Raw genomic sequence first — 14,950 nt, 5'->3', positions numbered from 1 at the left:
GGTATGGGGTGGGTGCTCTCAGGTCCGTGTTCTAAGGCTCCCAGTATGCCCAGTTCCAGTCCCAGAGCTCCCACTATGCCCAGTTCCCCATCTCAGGGCTCCCAGTATGCCCAGTTCCTGTCCCAGTGCTCCCACAGTTCCCCATCTGAGCGCTCCCAGTATATCCAGTTCCAGTCCCAGTGCTCCCAGTATGCCCAGTTCCCCATCTGAGGGCTCCCAGTATGTCCAGTTCCCCATCCCAGTGCTCCCACTATGCTCAGTTCCCCAACTGAAGGCTCCCAGTACACCCAGTTCCCTGTCCCAGTGCTCCCAATATGCCCAGTTCCCCATCTGAGAGCTCCCAGTATGCCCAGTTCCCTATCCCAGTGCTCCCACTATGCCCAGTTCCCCATCTGAAGGCTCCCAGTATGCCTTGTGTTTGTAACCCGCAGCATCCCAGTTGTCCCCAGTCCCCTCCAGCCTGCTCCAGTTTGCCCCTAGTACCTCCCAGTGCTTCCCAGTATAACCCAACTCCTCATCTCAGTGCCTCCCAGTATGCCCAGTCCCCCTCCCACTCTCTCCCAGTGTCTCCCATAGACTCTTCTGCTCCCCAGCTGCTCCACATCCTATCCCAGTGCCTCCCAGTATATCCCAGTTCCCCCAGAATATCCCAGTGACCTTTCCATTATATCCCAGTATATATCCTAATATAGACCCCAATATATACTCCAGCATATCCCAGTTCTCCCAGTATGTCCCAGTGATGTTCCTTCCTCCCAGTATATTCCAGTATATATCCCAGTTACCCTCAGTATGTCCTTCCCAGTATATCCCAGTTCCTCCCAGTATGTCCCAATATCCTCTCCATAATACATCCCAGTTCTCCCCAGTGCGTCCCCAGTGACCTTCCCATTATGTCCTGCTGCATCCCACTGTGTCCCAATGATGTCCTTCCCAGTACATCCCAGTTATCCCCAGTATATCCCAGTTCCCCGTTTGCCCCAACTCATCATCGGTCCCACACACCGCCGGAGAAGCGCTGTGCGACCGGAAGTGCCGCTCTATCCGCCCACCTCTCGGTGACCTGGAAAGGAAGTGGCGTCACACGCCTACCACTCAGAGTGCTCCGCCTCTCATCACGTGACTGCCACGCCCGTGTGACGTCACAGCGTTTGCGGAAGTGCGCGGGAGAGGCGGAAGGAGCGGGGTGAGGGTCCGCGGCCGCGGGATCATAGAGACGGGCGAGGAGGGAGGAGGGGGGATAGAGCGGCGGGAATGGGGATAGAGCGGCGCGGTGCAGAGGGGGAAGAACCATAGAGTAACGGGGCTGGAGGGGCAGAGCGGCCCAGTCTCGGGGATCATAGAGTCGGGCGGATAGAGACCGGGGGGGGAGGGGGGCAGCCATAGGCAGGAAGGAAGCGGGGCTTGCTCCTCGCTCTGCTATTGGCTGAGCTTCCCGTTGCCTTGGCGACGGGGCGGGGCTGGGGGGGGTGATGCTGTCCCTGGGGGCTGCCATGTTGGAGGGGGGGGGGGACACTCGACCATGTCTGCCTTATTTCCACCTCCTACCACGGCTCTGTCCTCCCGCATCGCCCTGCTCCGAGTCTCCAGTGCTCACAGTGCCAGGACTGTGGTCCTCTTGTGGCTCTTCTGCGCCCTCCCCATCTCCACATCCTCCCCATGTCCTCTCTGTACCCAGATCTGCATCCCTTCCATCTCCCCAGTGCTCACACGGCCATGGCTGTGTCCCTTTTATCAATTTTCCCCCTTTATAGACACATTTCCGTGTCCTTTCCGTCTCCCCAGTGCTCACATGGCCGTGGCTGTGTCCCTTTTATCCGTTTTCCCCCTTTATATCCACATTTCCGTGTCTTTTCCATCTCCCCAATGCTCACATGGCAATGTCTATGCCCTTTGTATCCATTTTTCCCCTCTATATCCACATTTCTGTGTCCTTTCCATCTCCCCAATGCTCACGTGGCCGTGGCTGTGTCCCTCTTATCCATCTTCCCCTCTCTATCCCTGCCTTCCCCATGCCCATACTGCCATCACCTTCGTGTTCTCCTTTGCCTCCCCCATATCCATGTCTTCCCCATCTCCATCTTTCCACTTGTCCACGCCTCCCATCTCCCCTCTTTATCCATATATACGTGTCTACTCCATCTCCCCATCCTCCCCACGTCCACATCCCCCACATCCACATCATCAACATCCATATCCTCGCATCCATACCTCCTTCATCCCCTCTCTATCCATATCCACGTCTCCTCCACATCCACCCAACCCGAACCCTATCCGTGTCCCCGATGCTGACGTCCCTCCATTCTTGTTCCCAGGCATTTTGTCACCATGGACCTTTTGTTTGGCCGTCGGAAGACTCCAGAGGAGCTGCTGAGGCAGAACCAGAGGGCGCTGACCCGCGCCATGCGTGAGCTGGACCGCGAGCGCCAGAAACTGGAAGCCCAGGAGAAGAAAATCATCATCGACATCAAAAAGATGGCCAAGCAGGGACAGATGGTGAGGGGAAGCTTCTTGGGTGGACCAGGGGACACGTAGGGGGATGTGGGAATGGGGGGTTTTGGTCTGGTTTGGTTTGGTTGGCTTGGTTTTTTTTTTGGCCAGGGTTGGAAGGGACCTCAAGGATGATGAATTTCCACCCCCCCCTGCCACATGCAGGGCCACCAACCTCCACATTTAATACTAGACCAGGCTGCCCGTCCAACCTGGCCTTAAACATCTCTAGGGATGGGGCATCTACAACCTCTTGGATTTTGTGTTGAGTGACATGGTTTAGTGAGTACTGTTGGTGATAGGTGGATGGTTGGACTGGATGATCTCGAAGGTCTTTTCCAACCTTGGTGATTCTGTGATTCTCTTTGGGCAGCCTGTTCCAGAACGTCACCACTCCCATAGTAAAGAACTTCCCCCTGACATCCAACCTAAATCTTCCCTCTCTCAACTTCAAACCATTTCCCAACCAGCAAAACCATTAAAACCAACTTAAAACCATTTTCCCAACAAGCAGGTCATTGGAGGTCTCATATCAAACTTAATGGGTGAAGATGGTGGAGTACAAAGGGGTGGACTGGGGCAGGGAGATGCTGGAGATGCTAGATCCTCTATTCTAGGGGATCCTAGATCTTCTATAAGGTGGTGAGGCAGAAAGCCCGGCTGAAGTGCCTTGATAGCAATGCACACAGCCTGGGAAATAAGCAGGATGAGTTGGAAACCGTGATGCACTTGGAAAGTTATGACCTTGCTGCTATCACGGAAACATGGTGGGATGACTCCCAGATAAGCAGGAGTTGGGAGAGTGTAAAGGGGACATGGGGATTGTACTGGTGACCTTGGAACATGGAGTGGATATTGAGGTGTGGTGGATGCCAGGAGATGTGCACAGGGGGATATGGAGGACGTGGAGGGATCCAGAGGATACAGAGGAATCCAGGAAAACATGGTGGGGACGTGGAAATATGGTTGGGGACAAGGGGATGCAGAGGAGACGTGGTGGGACCAGGTGACACAGTAGGGATTTGGGTGTTTGGGCAGAACCCAGGGACCAGAGTGACAAACTAGGGGCGTGGAGGAGCTCAAAAGACTGTGGTGGGAATGTGGAGAGACTGGGATGTGGGGCTGACTGGAGGATAATGGCAGAGGCAAGGGGACGTGAAGGAGACCCAGGAGACTGTGGTGGGACTGGGGGACACATCAGGGTGCTTGGAAAGGACCAGAGATCACAGAGGGAACTTTGGGGACCATGAAAATCCCAAATGGCCACAGTTGGTATAAGGGGACCGGGAGGCCATCAGGATGGTGATAGACACTAGAGGACACTGAGGGGTTCTCAGGAGTTTCCTGGGGGTCATCACAGCCACCCAATGTCCCCTTTGGCCTACAGGATGCAGTGAAGATCATGGCGAAGGATCTGGTGAGGACGCGGCGCTATGTGAAAAAGTTCATCACCATGAGGGCCAACGTCCAGGCCGTGTCCCTCAAAATCCAGACCCTAAAATCCAACAACTCCATGGCCCAGGCCATGAAGGGCGTCACCAAAGCCATGGCCACCATGAACCGGCAGGTGGGTGGACCTGTCCCCAAGGCTGGGATCACCAAGAGCTGGCCTGGGATGGCAGTGGGGATGTCTTTGAGACCATGACGTTATGGAGAATGTTTTGCAGATTTGCCAGCTGACCTGGGGATGGCCCCAAGGCTGGGGCCACTGTAAAGTGCTCCATGGGGTTGTCCCTGAGGTCGTGGCCATCATGACCAGTCCCATGGTGGTCGTAGGGGTGTTTTTGAGAACTTGGTTGCCATGAGGTGTCCTGGCTTGGCCGTGAGGACATCCCAAGGGTTGTGACCACCACAAGTTGCTTTGGAGATATGAGGATGTCTCTAAGATCATGGCCACCAGAAACCACTCAGAGTATCCATGGGGATGTACAAGGCTGTAGCCACTGTGAGAACGTCCCCATGTGCCACGTGCTGTGTCCGTCTGTCCCTACAGCTGAAGCTGCCGCAGATCCAGAAGATCATGATGGATTTTGAGAAACAGGCAGAGATCATGGACATGAAGGAGGAGCTGATGAACGACGCCATTGATGATGCCATGGGGGATGAGGACGATGAGGAAGAGAGGTGGGAGATGTGGGGTGACAGAGACGTGGGGACTTGAGGGGACATAGGGACACAAGGAGATGGAGAAAGAGAAACATGGTGCAATGGGACACATTTGGGGCCTGGGACAGAGTGGGATAGGGTTATGGTGAGATGTAGGACATGGTCATCGGGTGAGTGGAATGTGGTGGGATGGGGATATGGGGGACACTCAGGCAGGGACATGGTGGGAGATAGATGTGTAGGATAGGGATAGGTGGGACACAAAAACATGGGAAGGAAAACATGAGGCAGAGATGTGGAGGACACAGTGGTTGAGAACATGGGGACACGAGAAGGGAACATGTGTTGGGGAAATAGGGGACACCCCATATAGGAACATGGGGTTATGGGGTGGGGATGTGGGCAAGTGAGGTTGAAGACCTGAGGGGGATGTGAAGTGAGGTTGAAAACCCGAGGGGGATGTGGTGGAGGACACTGAGGGGGATGTGGTGAGGAGGTGGTGGAGAAAGGACATGGGGGTTTGGGGGGGTTATGGGGATGTTTTTGGGGTCATGGGGATATTTTTGGGGTCCTGGCATGACCTCTGCAATATTCTCTTGTCCTCTCCCAGCGATGCAGTGGTGTCACAGGTGCTGGATGAGCTGGGACTGAACCTCACCGATGAGCTGGCCAGTGAGTGGGGTGGGGGGTGGCTTGGTGGGGTCGAGAGGGTCAGGGGTGGCACTTTGGGGGCTCAGCGGGGGGTATTTAAGGGCTCCTGGGGGGGCATTTTTGGAGGAGTATTATGAAATGTCTCTGGGGTCATTTGGGGGGACGGGGAAGTGTTTTTGGGGGGCTGAGTGGGGGGAAGATATTTGCCCTGACTTTTGCCCTCTGCCCCCCAGCCCTGCCCCCACCGGGGGGGTCACTGGCAGCAGGGGAGGGGCGGGCAGCTGAGGCTGCTGCTGCATTGGCTGACGCCGACGCTGACCTGGAGGAGCGGCTCAAGAACCTCCGCCGGGACTGAGCCCCCACTTCTGCACCTCAATTCCATCGTGCCCCCCCTCCCCGGACCCCAGGCCTGACCTCAGCAACCTTCTGCCCCCAGAGATGCCCTGCGCTGACCTCCAAACTTTGACCCCTCTTGGTGACTCGTCCCCCACCCCGGGGGGGCTGACTGCATTGACTTTTGACTCCACCCAAATACCCCCCCAGTGGGGGTATCTCTGACAACACACTACAGAGCTTTTTCCCTCCCTCCAGGGGGGGGAGGGGAATTGTCCCCTGCTGGGGCTACTTGCTCACCTAAGGGGTATTTTTCCCCCCTCTTCATCCCCTTCTTTGAGGATATTTGCTTTCTTCTCCAATTTTTTTGCCTCCTTTTTCTGGGTTTTTGATTTTCTTTTGGACTATTTGCTTCCCTCTTTGAGTTATTTGCCCCATTCTGGGGGTTTTTGCACTCCCCCCCCCCCAGGGGTATTGCCCCCCTCTCCTGGGGCAGTTGAGTGGAACTAGGGCAATAAAGGCTGCACACTGGTACCTGCTGCCTCCCCCACTGCTTCCTGGGGCCCCCAGTGCAGCCCAACAAGGGACTGGGAGCACTGGGTGGGGAGGGGGAGTTCTCTAATGGCTGCTGTGGGGTTGGGCACCGGTGGGACAATGACATCCTGTCTGAAACTGCACCATCAGGTGGTCCATTTTCATGTTAGAAAACAGTGATTTGAAGCCAAAAAAAGAAAGGTGCTGGATGGACATGGTGGCTGCAGCCCCGTTTTGGGGTGAAAACTCCCCATATTGGTGCACCCCACGCTGCAAGGGCTTCTCTCTGCAGCGGGAAACCCTCTAAATTCATCCCACCCCAAGTAGATGGAAATTTTGGGTGTGATTCCTGTTTTCCTCTGGTGGATGTACAAACACGGCAAGTGGAGCAGAAAATGAAGATTTTTGGTTAAAAAGGAAACAATAGCGATTTACTTTTTTTTTTTTTTTAATCCAGAAATGGCCACTTTTTGGTGTTTTGGGGTGAGGTGAGCTGCTTCGGTGACCCCAGCACCTCCTGGCAGTGGGAGTTTTGTGTTGGCCTGAAGCTGTTATTCGGGTGCCAGCAATGCATTTTTTCCCACTTTGATTAGAAAAATGTGCTCATTTTGTGCAGAAACAGAGAATTTGCCAATTTCCCAGTAATCGCCACCCCTTGTATTTTATTTATTTGCACTTCTCTCCCTGTTCAGACTTTGGCCCTTTTCCTGGGTTGCTGGCTGCGCACGGCCAACTGTTCTACTTTAGAAGTGACCCAAAAAGGACCCAAAAGACCCGAAAATAACAGGGTTTACGTTGTGGTGAGGATTGCAGGTGGGAACAGAGACGAGGTATGAGAGCCTTTTGGGGTTTGCACTAAGCCTGGTGGGTGAAGAACTCAGCAGAACCCAAAATAGTTGGCTTTAGACCCAAAACTGTTGTGGTTTTAGCCCCAAAATGGGGAGTTTTATGGAGCCTTGCTGGAGCTGCGTGAGAATGGGGTTGTTTGAGCCATTGGGGTTGGTGTGATGCGATGGGAGAGTGTGTCCATGGGTGTGTTGAAATAAATGTTTCTTTATTAAAATATATATATATATGTATATGAATTTTATATTTGTTTTTAATGTTTTTATATGTTTTCTGTATTCCATGCATTTATGTACAAATATGTGTGTATTTAAATCACAGTCTGTAGTTGGCCGGGCAGGATGCTCACTATCAAGGTATGACTCTTTGTGGGGCACATTTTTGGTCATTCTGGGGGGGGATTTTTAATTGTTTCAAAGAAATTCTTAGTTGCCAGAAAATAATCATTTATAAAAATTAATAATAATAATAATAATAATAATAATCTTTTTTTTGAAACGTGGTCATTGCACACGGGTGCTCTGTTGCACTTCCCAGCCTTCCTCCCAGCTGGTTAACAATTAAAGCTGTGTCAACATGGGCAGGGAGGATTTTATCCCCCAAAATGGGTGGAAAAAGGTCGTGTAGGGATATGATGGTGACCTGGCGGGTGTCACCAATGGGAACGTCCTTGTTGGGTGACACCTGCCCTCATCTTCCTCACAGCTCTTCCTCACTGCTGCCCTCCTCTTCCTCACCCACAGTGGGGCTGATGGAGCTCCTGGATCACCAATGGGAAGGAAGCTTCTCCAACACTCTGGTGAGTCTTGCTCTCATCCATCCTGACATCGTGAAGATCTCCATTTTCTGTATTTCTCCCCAAAAATACAGAGAGTTGCTGAAAGTCTCACTTAGCATTTTGGATGGTGCTCTTGGAAGTACAGTTTGAATTCTGGGTGGTGTAGAGCTAAGAATTGGACTTGATGGTCCTTCTGTGTCCCTTCCATTTCAGGATATCCCTTGACCCTGCGATCCTTTGATTCCATGATTCTACGATACTTTCATTGATAACATGATTCTTTGATTCCCTAATTCCATGCTTCTATAATTCTTTGATCCCATGATTCTGTGATTCTTTCATTGATTCCACAACTCCACGATTCCATCATCCTTTGATTCCACGTGATTGTTTTCTTGGTTGTCTGTGCTGGCCGGTCCACCAGTGGGAAATCTTGCATTTCCGTTGCTCCAAAAGCTGTGGAGGGATGGAGGCATCTCAAATACCTCTTCCCATTTGGCTAAAACAGCCTATTTTTCCATACAGCTTCCAGCTGGACTGGTTTTCAGAGGGTGGAAGGCAAGGAGTTGCCTTCCTGGCTGTCATGGGAGCCTTTTGGTGGTGAATTGCCAGCCGACACCGTGTCCAATTGGAACGCCTACACCAACATGACAGAGTATGTCTGCTTATCCAAGTCTTGGCACTGCAGCACTGGTTCCTACGTTCCGAGCCGGGGTCCATTTTGCACTTTTGCATTTGGAGGATTGGCACATAACTCCTATGAATTCAAGGTGTTGGTCAACAAAGGAAAGTTGGAGGCGCTGCGGTGGGTGGATGATTCATTTGGTGATGTACCTGAGAATGCTGTAGAGGGTTGTGAGTCATCTGACATCTATGTGGGGAGGAACCGGTACGGCCTGGGGAAGGTCTCCAAGGAGCAGAGGGCTTTATTTGTGACGGTGGATGGCAAGGAGGTGTGGTTCAAGTGGTACCAAGTCTTGACGGTGAAGACGGGCCCAGCAGGCATCACCATCTCAGATGTCCTCTACAACGTGAGTGCAGCTGTGGAGCACAGTGAGGACGTCACCATAACAAAGACCACAGTGAAAAACGAAGGCTGCCAAGGGACACGGCAAGATGTCACCTTGGAAGAAGCCACTGAAGTGGAGCAGGACTGGGAGCTGGACCAGGAGATCTTCAGCAGCGTCCGCGGGGTGCTGGAAGCCGGCCTCTTGGCCTTCAATGGGATGAGCTGGGAGGCCACCAATGTCATTAATGTCACCTGGCTGGGAAAAGCCAGTGCTGGTGAGTACATTGAACACACCCGCAAGGTTGAGCTGGAGATGCAGCCCCGTACGACGTGCACGGTAGCCATGGTGGGACGTCGGCTGGATGCTCGCATCCCATTCACTGCAGATCTCACCAGGGATTTTGGTGATGGCCAACCACACCAGGTGGAAGTGACAGGGGTGGCTCGCAGCCAGCAGGTGGTGGGTGTCCGGGCTGGCATTGAGTGGTGCTGGCCCCTTCCTGGTTCAACACGGTGCTGAGCACAGCAGATGGTGATGGGGGTCACCATGTGCAGCAGAATGCCATGCAATGCATTGTTTTTTTTCTCCAATTAGTGTATTTTTGCAGACTGCTATGTCTGTTTTATTTCCCCAGTAACCTACATCTCTCCCTAAAAAGCCACAGCAACAATGAGGAGTGCAGAAAAATGCATGTTTTTGCAATCTTCATCTTCTACTTTTTCCCCATTTACCTCCATCTCCCTCAGAATAACACAGCAGCAACCCCAAATGCAGGAAAATGCATTTCTCGTGATCTCTGTTTTTCCTTTATTTCACAACAACCATCATCCGAGCGCCTCTCTCTGAACCAGCACAGCAGCTGCACATTGAGAAACCTCCCTGCACCCAGAGTTGGATGGACATAATCTTCCACTGCGTTATGTTTTCCTTTTCTTTTCCTGTTCTGTAAAGAACATACTTGCAAATCAAACAGATCTACCCATGTGGTTTGTTGGGATGAGATGATGTGCACGTGTCTTGGCATCATCTCAGGAGGAGGATGATGGAGGCTTTGTCCTTGCAGGATGTGCATTGGGTCCCCATAGGATCCCCACTGGGTCTCCACTGTATTCCCATAGGATCCCTGTTGTGTCCCCACTGTATTCCCATTGCTTCCCCGCAGGATCCCTGTTGAGTCTCTGTTGTGTTCCCATAGGATCCCTGTTGGGTCTCCATTGTTTTTTCATAGGATACTCACTGTGTCCCTGCTCTGTTCTTACTGCATCTCCATAGGATCCCCATTGGATTTTCATTGGTGTCAAGTCTGTCCCCCAACTACTGTGACTTTGGGGAGTCACGAGCCACATCAGCAATGTACAAGACACCCTCGTTCTCACTCCCCATGCAACCTAATGCACTCCTGTTTCCCTTGTCCCCCTCCCATGCCATATTCAGCAGCTTCCACTTTAATTCTTTTGAAATTCCCTCTGAATTCCTCTAAAATTTGCACCTGCATCCCCAGTTCCGTGCATTCCTGTGAGCAAGTTCTTGCTCTTGCCCCTGCAGAAAACAAACAAACAAACAAAAAACAACTAAAGAAACACCAGAGGATGCAGAGAAACGGGTCAAACTTTTGTTACAGCAGTGGGGAGGGGAGAAAGCGGGGTGAACCCACAGGAGGAGGTGTGGAGCCCTGGGCATGTCGAGTGGTCCATGAGGTAGGTCGGTGCTGGAGCATTAAGGCCCGGGGAGGAGGTTGTCACTTGCTGCAGGAGTGACAATGAATAAATACTGGGGGGAAAAAAAAACAAAAAACAGATTCATCTGGAAATGCTCAATTGGAGGGGATGGGGTGTCCTGGTGGTGGAGATGAGGGTGGGGTGTGTGGAGGTGAGACCAAAGAACTCATGGCAGACATCATCCGTCAGACATTCATTCATGCTGTATCTCCTCTGGGACCAGAAAACCAGATTTTGGAGCCACCAAGATCTTGAAGGGCGTCAACCATCAGCTCACCTTCGCCCTCAGCCATATTGAATTTCCTTTGGGAGCAAAGAATCAAGTCCTGGAGCCACCAGGCTCATCAAAAACATCAATCATCAGTTCATTGCCACCTTCATCCATCTTGAGGGACATCAACCATCAGTTCATCTTCACCTTCAACCATTACATCTCTGGGACAAAGGAGACATGTTTTGGGGCTGCCAGGCTCTTGGAAGACATCAACCATCAGCTCATTGTCACCTTCATTCATGTTCTATCTCCTTTGGATCCAGGGAACAAAGTTTTGAAGCCACCAAGCGCTTAGGAGGACATAAACTATCAGCTCACCTTCAGCCTCATCTGTTTTTCATCTCTTCTGGGATTAAAGGAGTCACATAGAAAGTTCATGGAGAACATCAACCATCAGATCATCTTCTGATGGTCCACAACCACATTACATCCCATCTGGGACCAGTGAGCTGCATCATGGAGCCACCAGGCTCATGGGAGACATCAGGTTGTCTTCACCTTCGTCCATGCTGTATCTCTTCTGGATCCAGGGAACAAAGTTCTGGAGCCACCAAGCTCTTGAGGGGCATCAACCATCAGCTCATCTTCACCCTCACCCATGTTCCATCTCTTCTGGGACTACCAAGTTGTCAAGCACGTAGAATTGGATTCTTTCCTCAGTACTGGACAACTTCAGGGCCTCCTGGGCTACTTTGCAGGCCACCAACCATCATCGGAGGCTCTTGGGATCCACCAACCATCGGCTCCTCTTCACCTTCACCCATGTGCTATCTCCTCTGGGACTAAGGAGTTGTGTCCTGGAGCTACCAAGTTGTCAAGCACGTAGAATTGGATTCCTTCCTCAGTACTGGGCAATTTCAGGGCCTCCTGGGCTACTTTAGAGGCCACCAACCATCATCAGAGGCTCTTGGAATCCACCAACCATCAGCTCCTCTTCACAGTCAACCATGTTCCATCTCCTCTGGGACTAAGGAGTTGTGTCCTGGGGCTACCAAGTTCTCAAACACATAGAATTGGATCCCTTCCTCAGTACTGACCAACTTCAGAGCTACCTCAGATGCTCTTGGAAGCCACCAACCAGCTGCTCTTCTTCATCCCTTGTTATGTTGCAACTCCAATGGCGATTCCTGGTGGATCATCCTCTCTTCACCCCTCCCAGCCCCCCATCCCACCATCACCCAACCCTATCACTTGTCCCTGGCGGCCGCCCGCGCGTGGATCCGCGTGTGCCGGGCGAGCGAGGACTTATTGCTGAAGCTCTTCCCACACTGAGCACAGGGGAAGGGCCTCTCGCCCGTGTGCGAGCGCTCGTGCACCGTCAGATCAGCCAGGTACTTGAAGCTCTTCCCACAAGCCCCGCAAGGGTACGGCCGCTCCTCGGTGTGGCTGCGTTGGTGCATGGTGAGGTTGGACTGCTGGCTGAAGCTCTTCCCACACTGAGCACAGGGGTAGGGTCTCTCGCCTGTGTGCGACCTCTGGTGCTTGTTGAGGTCTGATGGGTTGGTGAAGGTCTTCCCACACGCCCCGCAGGCGTAGGGTCGCTCGCCGGTGTGCAGCCTCTGGTGGGTGGTGAGGGTGGAGAGGTGGCCAAAGCTTTTGCCGCACGCGCCGCAGGCGTAGGGCTTCACCCCAGTGTGGGTCCGTTGGTGGGTCTTCAAGTGGGTCAGGCGGCCGAAGGTCTTCCCGCATTCCCCGCATGGGTAGGGACGCTCCTTGCTGTGTGCTGCTGGTTTCACCCATGGTTTCTCAGCGTTCCCGGCGTCCTCCGTTGGTCTGGGTGGTCTTTGGGGTGGTGGGAAGGCGGTGGGATCCTTTGGGGTCCCCCTGGGGTGGTGGTGGATCTCGGTGTGCGTGGGAGTCCTGGTGGTGCGGCCACCTTGGGGGATGTTGAGGGGATGCAGGGGGTCTTGGGTTGTCAGGATGGGGTCCTCCAGCTCCGTGGGACCTGCTGGTGGAAAGGAGGAGGGAATTGGGGAGCTGGTCTTCATGGGACATCACCCCACACCTCCAAAGCCCCATCACTCTGTGGTCTTCTCTACCAATGGTGGAGATGGTCCAACTCCCACCACTGAGCAAAACCCCAAATCCCATCATCATCAGTTTGTTGATACTGGTGGGGGATGATGACCACTACCATTGAGCAAAACCCCAAATCCTAACATCCTTGGTGGGTCCATCATGCCATTTTGGGTGGGATGAAGAGGAAGCCACCACCATTGAGCAAAACCCCAAATCCCAACATCATCATTGGGTCCATCATGCCACTCTGGGCGGGATGAAGAGGAAGCCACCACCACTGAGCAAAACCCCAAATCCCAGCATCACCAGTTGGTCCATACCAGTGGGGGATGAAGACGAGACCACTACCATTGAGCAAAACCCCAAATCCTAACATCATCATTAGGTCCACCAAGCTATTCTGGGTGGGGATGAAGATGAAACCATCACCACTGAGCAAAATCCAAACCCCAACACCACTGGTGGGTCCGTACTGCTGGGAGATGAGGAAGAGGCCGCCACCACTGAGCAAAATCCCAAATCCCAACATCACCACTGGCTCCACCAAACCATACCAGGTAGGGATGAAGAGGAAGCCATCATCTCAGCATAAAACCCAATGAGACCCGACTGAGACCAAACCCATTGCAGGAGACCCTCCATCTCCGAGCTGCCCACGTGCATTTTGGGGGAGGAAAATGGGGATTTTTTCCCTCCACCCCATTACCTGTTTCCTGCAGACTCCTCTCTTCCTCCTCTTCCTCCTCCTCCTCCTCAGGGTCCAACCTCCCATTGCCCTCCCACCACTCGTCCCCAGAGGGCTCCAGTGGGGGGCTGGGGGGGTCCAGCACCACCTCGGGATCTTCTGTGTTCCCTGGGGGCACCTCCTCCAGCTTCACACGCACCGTCACCTATAGGACAGGAGCATATGGGGGGCAGGGGGTGGGAAGGGGTGTTGGTGGGGGGGCAAAGAGAGGTGCTACCCTATTTTATGAGGGGGGCATGGGGTTATGCAAAGAAGGTGCTGCCCTCATTGGGAGGGTGAATAAAGGATTGTGGGGGGGGTCTAAAAGGGGTCCTGCCTTTGGTTGTGGGGGGGAGGACAGGGGGTGTGGGGTTGCCAGCCTTGTTTATGGGGGACAAGGAGTTTGGAGGGGGTGTTGCCTTCATAGGGGAGGGGAAAGGAAAGGGGTTATGCAGTGGGAGTGCTGCCCTCACTTTGGGGAGGAGGAAGGAATTAGTTGCTGGGGAGGGAGGGAGTGGGGGTGGTTCAAAGGAGGTGCTACCCAAATTCTTGGGGTGGGCAACGGGTTGTATGAAAAGGAGTTGCTGCCCTCTTTTGGGGTGGGGGGCATGGAGTTTGGGGGAGGGAGGGGGTTTCAAGGGAGGCACAACCCTAATTTGGGGGGGGGGGGGACAAGAGGTTGGGGGTGGGGTCTAAAGGGGTTTCTGCACAAGAGGTTGGGGGGGTCCAAAGGGGTTTCTGTCCTTGTTTAGGAACTGGGCAAGGGGTGGGGAAGGGGATGCTGCATTCATTTTTGGGGTTTATGGAAAAGGGATTTGGGGCCAAGCAGCCCAGCATGGGGGGGGAGGGGAGGAGGGGGGCTCGATTTTTGGGGTCCTCCCCCCAATCTCCTCACCTGCCTCTCCCAGCCCATCTGGAAGCTTTCAGCCAAAGCCACGGCCTGGGCGCAGCTCTGGGGATGCCGTACCCAAACCCAGCTTTGGATCTCTTCGGGAAGGATGCTGAGGAATTGTTCGAGCACCAACAATTCCAGAATCTGTTCTTTGCTCCTTCTTTCGGGTCGGAGCCATCTCCTCGACAGCTCCCTTAACCTCCAACAAGCAGCTCTGGGTCCGGCAGCTTCCTGATAACGGAACTGCCTGAACCGTAACCGTCGTTGTTCCGTGCTGGGACCCCCCCAGGGGGTGGGCGTCCATCGTGGGGAGGGGTGGGGGGGGTCCATGGGGGTGGGAGACCCCCGGGGGGCTTCTTTTTTTATGGGGGGATGGATCTGCGGGGGACAGGGGGGGGTAAAGGGGACTCCTCCCAGCAGTACATGGTGTGCACCCTCCTCCCCTCTCCCCCATTTGCAGACCCCCCCCCATTATCCAACCCCCCCAGCACCAAGCAGTGCACCCCCCTTTCCCATTTGCAGACCCCCCATTGTCCAACACCCCATCACCATGCAATGTGCCCCCCCAAATTACA

General features: G+C 53.5%; 3 protein-coding genes across 5 annotated transcripts; 2 read left to right on the top strand and 1 right to left on the bottom strand.

Annotated features, from left to right (window-relative positions):
• Nucleotides 1-4: 4 nt before the first annotated feature.
• CHMP2A (charged multivesicular body protein 2A) lies at nt 5-5,620 on the top strand. The gene is made up of 6 exons (XM_031610343.2): nt 5-1,186; nt 2,316-2,496; nt 3,878-4,057; nt 4,484-4,614; nt 5,207-5,268; nt 5,481-5,620. Exons 1-6 carry the CDS (start codon nt 894-896, stop codon nt 5,600-5,602), a joined length of 969 nt encoding a protein of 322 aa, XP_031466203.2. The 5' UTR covers nt 5-893; the 3' UTR covers nt 5,603-5,620.
• Nucleotides 5,621-6,807: 1,187 nt separating this feature from the next.
• Nucleotides 6,808-9,418, top strand: LOC149914122 (natterin-3-like). 2 transcript variants are annotated; one of them, XM_090127447.1, is made up of 4 exons: nt 6,808-6,944; nt 7,282-7,316; nt 7,666-7,759; nt 8,264-9,418. In XM_090127447.1, the coding sequence occupies exons 2-4, from the start codon at nt 7,302-7,304 to the stop codon at nt 9,265-9,267; spliced, it is 1,113 nt and encodes a 370-aa protein (XP_089983573.1). In that variant the 5' UTR covers nt 6,808-6,944; nt 7,282-7,301; the 3' UTR covers nt 9,268-9,418. The 2 variants fall into 2 exon arrangements, with proteins under 2 accessions (XP_089983573.1, XP_089983574.1); XM_090127448.1 differs by having other exon boundaries at nt 6,814-6,927.
• Nucleotides 9,419-10,338: 920 nt separating this feature from the next.
• Nucleotides 10,339-14,848, bottom strand: LOC116240036 (zinc finger and SCAN domain-containing protein 16-like). Of its 2 annotated transcripts, none has more exons than XM_031610341.2 (3): nt 14,379-14,848; nt 13,466-13,649; nt 10,339-12,685 (listed from the first exon to the last, which is right to left on the bottom strand). In XM_031610341.2, the coding sequence occupies exons 1-3, from the start codon at nt 14,703-14,705 to the stop codon at nt 11,928-11,930; spliced, it is 1,269 nt and encodes a 422-aa protein (XP_031466201.2). In that variant the 5' UTR covers nt 14,706-14,848; the 3' UTR covers nt 10,339-11,927. The 2 variants fall into 2 exon arrangements, with proteins under 2 accessions (XP_031466201.2, XP_031466200.2); XM_031610340.2 differs by having other exon boundaries at nt 10,339-12,688; nt 14,379-14,847.
• Between the last annotated feature and the right edge of the window lie 102 nt (nt 14,849-14,950).

Source organism: Phasianus colchicus, chromosome 31 (assembly GCF_987193195.1).
Source record: "Phasianus colchicus chromosome 31, bPhaCol1.hap1.1, whole genome shotgun sequence".
Classification (NCBI taxonomy): Eukaryota; Metazoa; Chordata; class Aves; order Galliformes; family Phasianidae; genus Phasianus; species Phasianus colchicus.
Note: the sequence above shows the minus strand (reverse complement) of the source record. Positions and strands in the feature narration are given on the sequence as shown.

Excerpts from the sequence above, each read along its gene's own strand:
- CHMP2A (XM_031610343.2), top strand. The coding sequence starts at position 894 with ATGTCCTGCTGCATCCCACTGTGTCCCAATGATGTCCTTCCCAGTACA. Across the intron at positions 1,187-2,315 it reads GGAGAGGCGGAAGGAGCGGG|GCATTTTGTCACCATGGACC; the intron begins GTGAGGGTCCGC and ends TCTTGTTCCCAG. Across the intron at positions 2,497-3,877 it reads TGGCCAAGCAGGGACAGATG|GATGCAGTGAAGATCATGGC; the intron begins GTGAGGGGAAGC and ends TTTGGCCTACAG.
- LOC149914122 (XM_090127447.1), top strand. Across the intron at positions 7,760-8,263 it reads GAAGCTTCTCCAACACTCTG|CTTCCAGCTGGACTGGTTTT; the intron begins GTGAGTCTTGCT and ends TTTTCCATACAG.
- LOC116240036 (XM_031610340.2), bottom strand. The coding sequence starts at position 14,705 with ATGGACCCCCCCCACCCCTCCCCACGATGGACGCCCACCCCCTGGGGG. Across the intron at positions 13,650-14,378 it reads AGATGGGCTGGGAGAGGCAG|GTGACGGTGCGTGTGAAGCT; the intron begins GTGAGGAGATTG and ends CCTGTCCTATAG. Across the intron at positions 12,689-13,465 it reads GAGGAGTCTGCAGGAAACAG|CAGGTCCCACGGAGCTGGAG; the intron begins GTAATGGGGTGG and ends CCTTTCCACCAG.